Consider the following 2,022-nt stretch of genomic DNA (forward strand, 5'->3'; position numbering starts at 1 on the left):
AAAAAAAAGTATATAAATATATATATATAAATATATGTCCTGGGTATTTTTTAAGTTCTCTGTTGTGCTGTAAAAAATGTGTGGATTTCTAATCAGGCTGATTTTCAGAGCCATTAATATAATATTTAAAGTTGAGTTCACTGGATTATTTTTGTCTCGCCCAACGATTCCTAACTTCCAAATTAATGACAAGTGATTTCTTCTTCTGTGTACAATTATGCAATAGAGTTCCTTTCGTTTTAGAGCTGTTCTTTTCGCAAGACGAGGAAATAATTTATTTTTTGCTGGTGGATTTTTTTTTTTTTGAAAGAAAAAAAACTCAAAGTATCTGATACTTTTTTATTATTATTTACGACGTGTGATGTTTTGTATAATAGATTTCACCTTGACCATTCCTAAGGACTATTTGCTTTAACCTGCTTCAAAGTTCGTTTGTCTTATGTGGTCCTAATTGTTGTACTTACCTTAAAATAAATCCATGCTGTTTTTTTCTGCTCCAAGTCTGGCGCTTGTCTGTGTATATACGTGTTTTTTTGCATATTTTTTTTTTTTCTCCCTTCACCTTTCCTTCATGCGGAAAACTGGTTGTTTTTAAAACAAAGTCGTTTTCCTGGAGCCTAAAGGTCTGTTGTTATGATTCGATAAAAGGTTCAGTTCACGTGGAGAGCTGGAAATTATACAACTGCGGGGGGAAACGAATAAGGCACGGCGGGGGCGGCCGCGGGGGGAAACGAATAAGGCACGGCGCCGGCGGCCGGCTCTGAGCACCCTCAACCCCGAATCCTTGGCCCCCCAACCCCCAAAGCCTGAAATTTGGGGAAATTTCCCAGGCCTCCGATGGGGAGAACGGGGGGGAAAAAAAAAAAAGGAGCGGCAGGGAGGAGGATTTCTGCTTCCCTTGCCCCGTCCCCGCAAGCGCGGGCCTTGTGCGGTGCTTTGCGTGTCACGGCGCCCGGGGCCGGCTCTTTCCACGACAGAAAACAAACAGAATTACCTCTCTCTTTTTTTTTGTTTTGTTTTGTTTTAAAAAGGAAACAATTAAGGCTACGGGTGGGTGCGGGTGATAGGAGCGATCGTTTAAACCCGAGCTCGCTGCGGAGCCTAAAAGAAGGCGGAAAGTTCACTTCAGAGTCCTCTTACGGTTTTTAAATCCTCTCCCGCGTGAAGATCTGGCTGATTTTAACTTTCTGTTTCTCTATTTAAGCTCCTATCCGCAATGCCGGGCACTGACAGATGTCGTGCCTTGTCCCCACATCAGCCTTAACCTGTTAAAGCAGCTTTAACCTCGCGCAGAACCGCAGGGGAATAGCGACGCTAAAGGCATGGAAATGCCGCTGAAGCCCGAGGCCGGCTTCAGGGGGGCTCTTTGGGACTTTTCAAGCCCGGCCCGCCGGAGCCCGGCTCCTCTCCCAGCTGCAGAGGCTCAGCCGCCCAACATTTCCCGGAGACCTTTCCCGGCCGCGCCCCCCGCTTCCACCTCCCGCAGCCCCCCAATACCCCTCGTAGCCCTGGTTGGGTTTGGGAGCGGTTACACCCGTGGTAAGCTGTTAAAATCGATGACATAAATTGGTTTTGATCGGGTAAATTTCGCATGCGCTAGAAAGCTGGCAAAAAGTACTGAAACTCTCGGTTTAAATGAGAAAAAATGTCTGAGCCTCACTTGATCTGTATTTCAAGGAACATTCTTGTAAAACTCTTGCCTTTTTTCCTGGCTCTCAGAGGGTGTTTTTTATTTTTTTCTTTCTTTTTTTTTTTTAATGCAACAAAATCCAAAGTGCTATTTTAAAGAGAGAAAATAAATAGGGTAAAGTGTGAAAAAAAAAAGAAAAGGGTAAAAGAGTAAAAAGAAAATAAATAGGGTAAAAGGGTAAAAAAACAATTATAGGGTAAAAGGGTAAAAAAAAAGCGAAGCGGGGAAGAATTCTTCCCCTGGCCCGTTCGCTCCCCCGCGCGTTTTCTCCCCGCGTGGAGCCCGACGGCAGGGGAGGGCCGGGTGGGTGCCTGCCCTCCCGGAGGTGGCCG

The 2,022-nt window shown here is 45.3% G+C and overlaps 1 protein-coding gene across 1 annotated transcript in view; it reads left to right on the forward strand.

Annotated features, from left to right (window-relative positions):
* Positions 1–1,230, forward strand: part of FOXC2 (forkhead box C2) — a 3,233-nt gene extending 2,003 nt beyond the window's left edge. Inside the window, exons 2-3 of the mRNA XM_019471528.1 lie at positions 762–830; positions 1,205–1,230. Coding sequence (XP_019327073.1) covers positions 762–830; positions 1,205–1,230 — 95 coding nt within the window. The remainder of the gene's footprint in view (positions 1–761; positions 831–1,204) is intronic.
* Positions 1,231–2,022: the final 792 nt, after the last annotated feature.

The sequence above is a fragment of the Aptenodytes forsteri genome, unplaced genomic scaffold (assembly GCF_000699145.1).
Source record: "Aptenodytes forsteri isolate BGI_AS27 unplaced genomic scaffold, ASM69914v1 Scaffold50, whole genome shotgun sequence".
In the NCBI taxonomy this organism is placed as follows: domain Eukaryota; kingdom Metazoa; phylum Chordata; class Aves; order Sphenisciformes; family Spheniscidae; genus Aptenodytes; species Aptenodytes forsteri.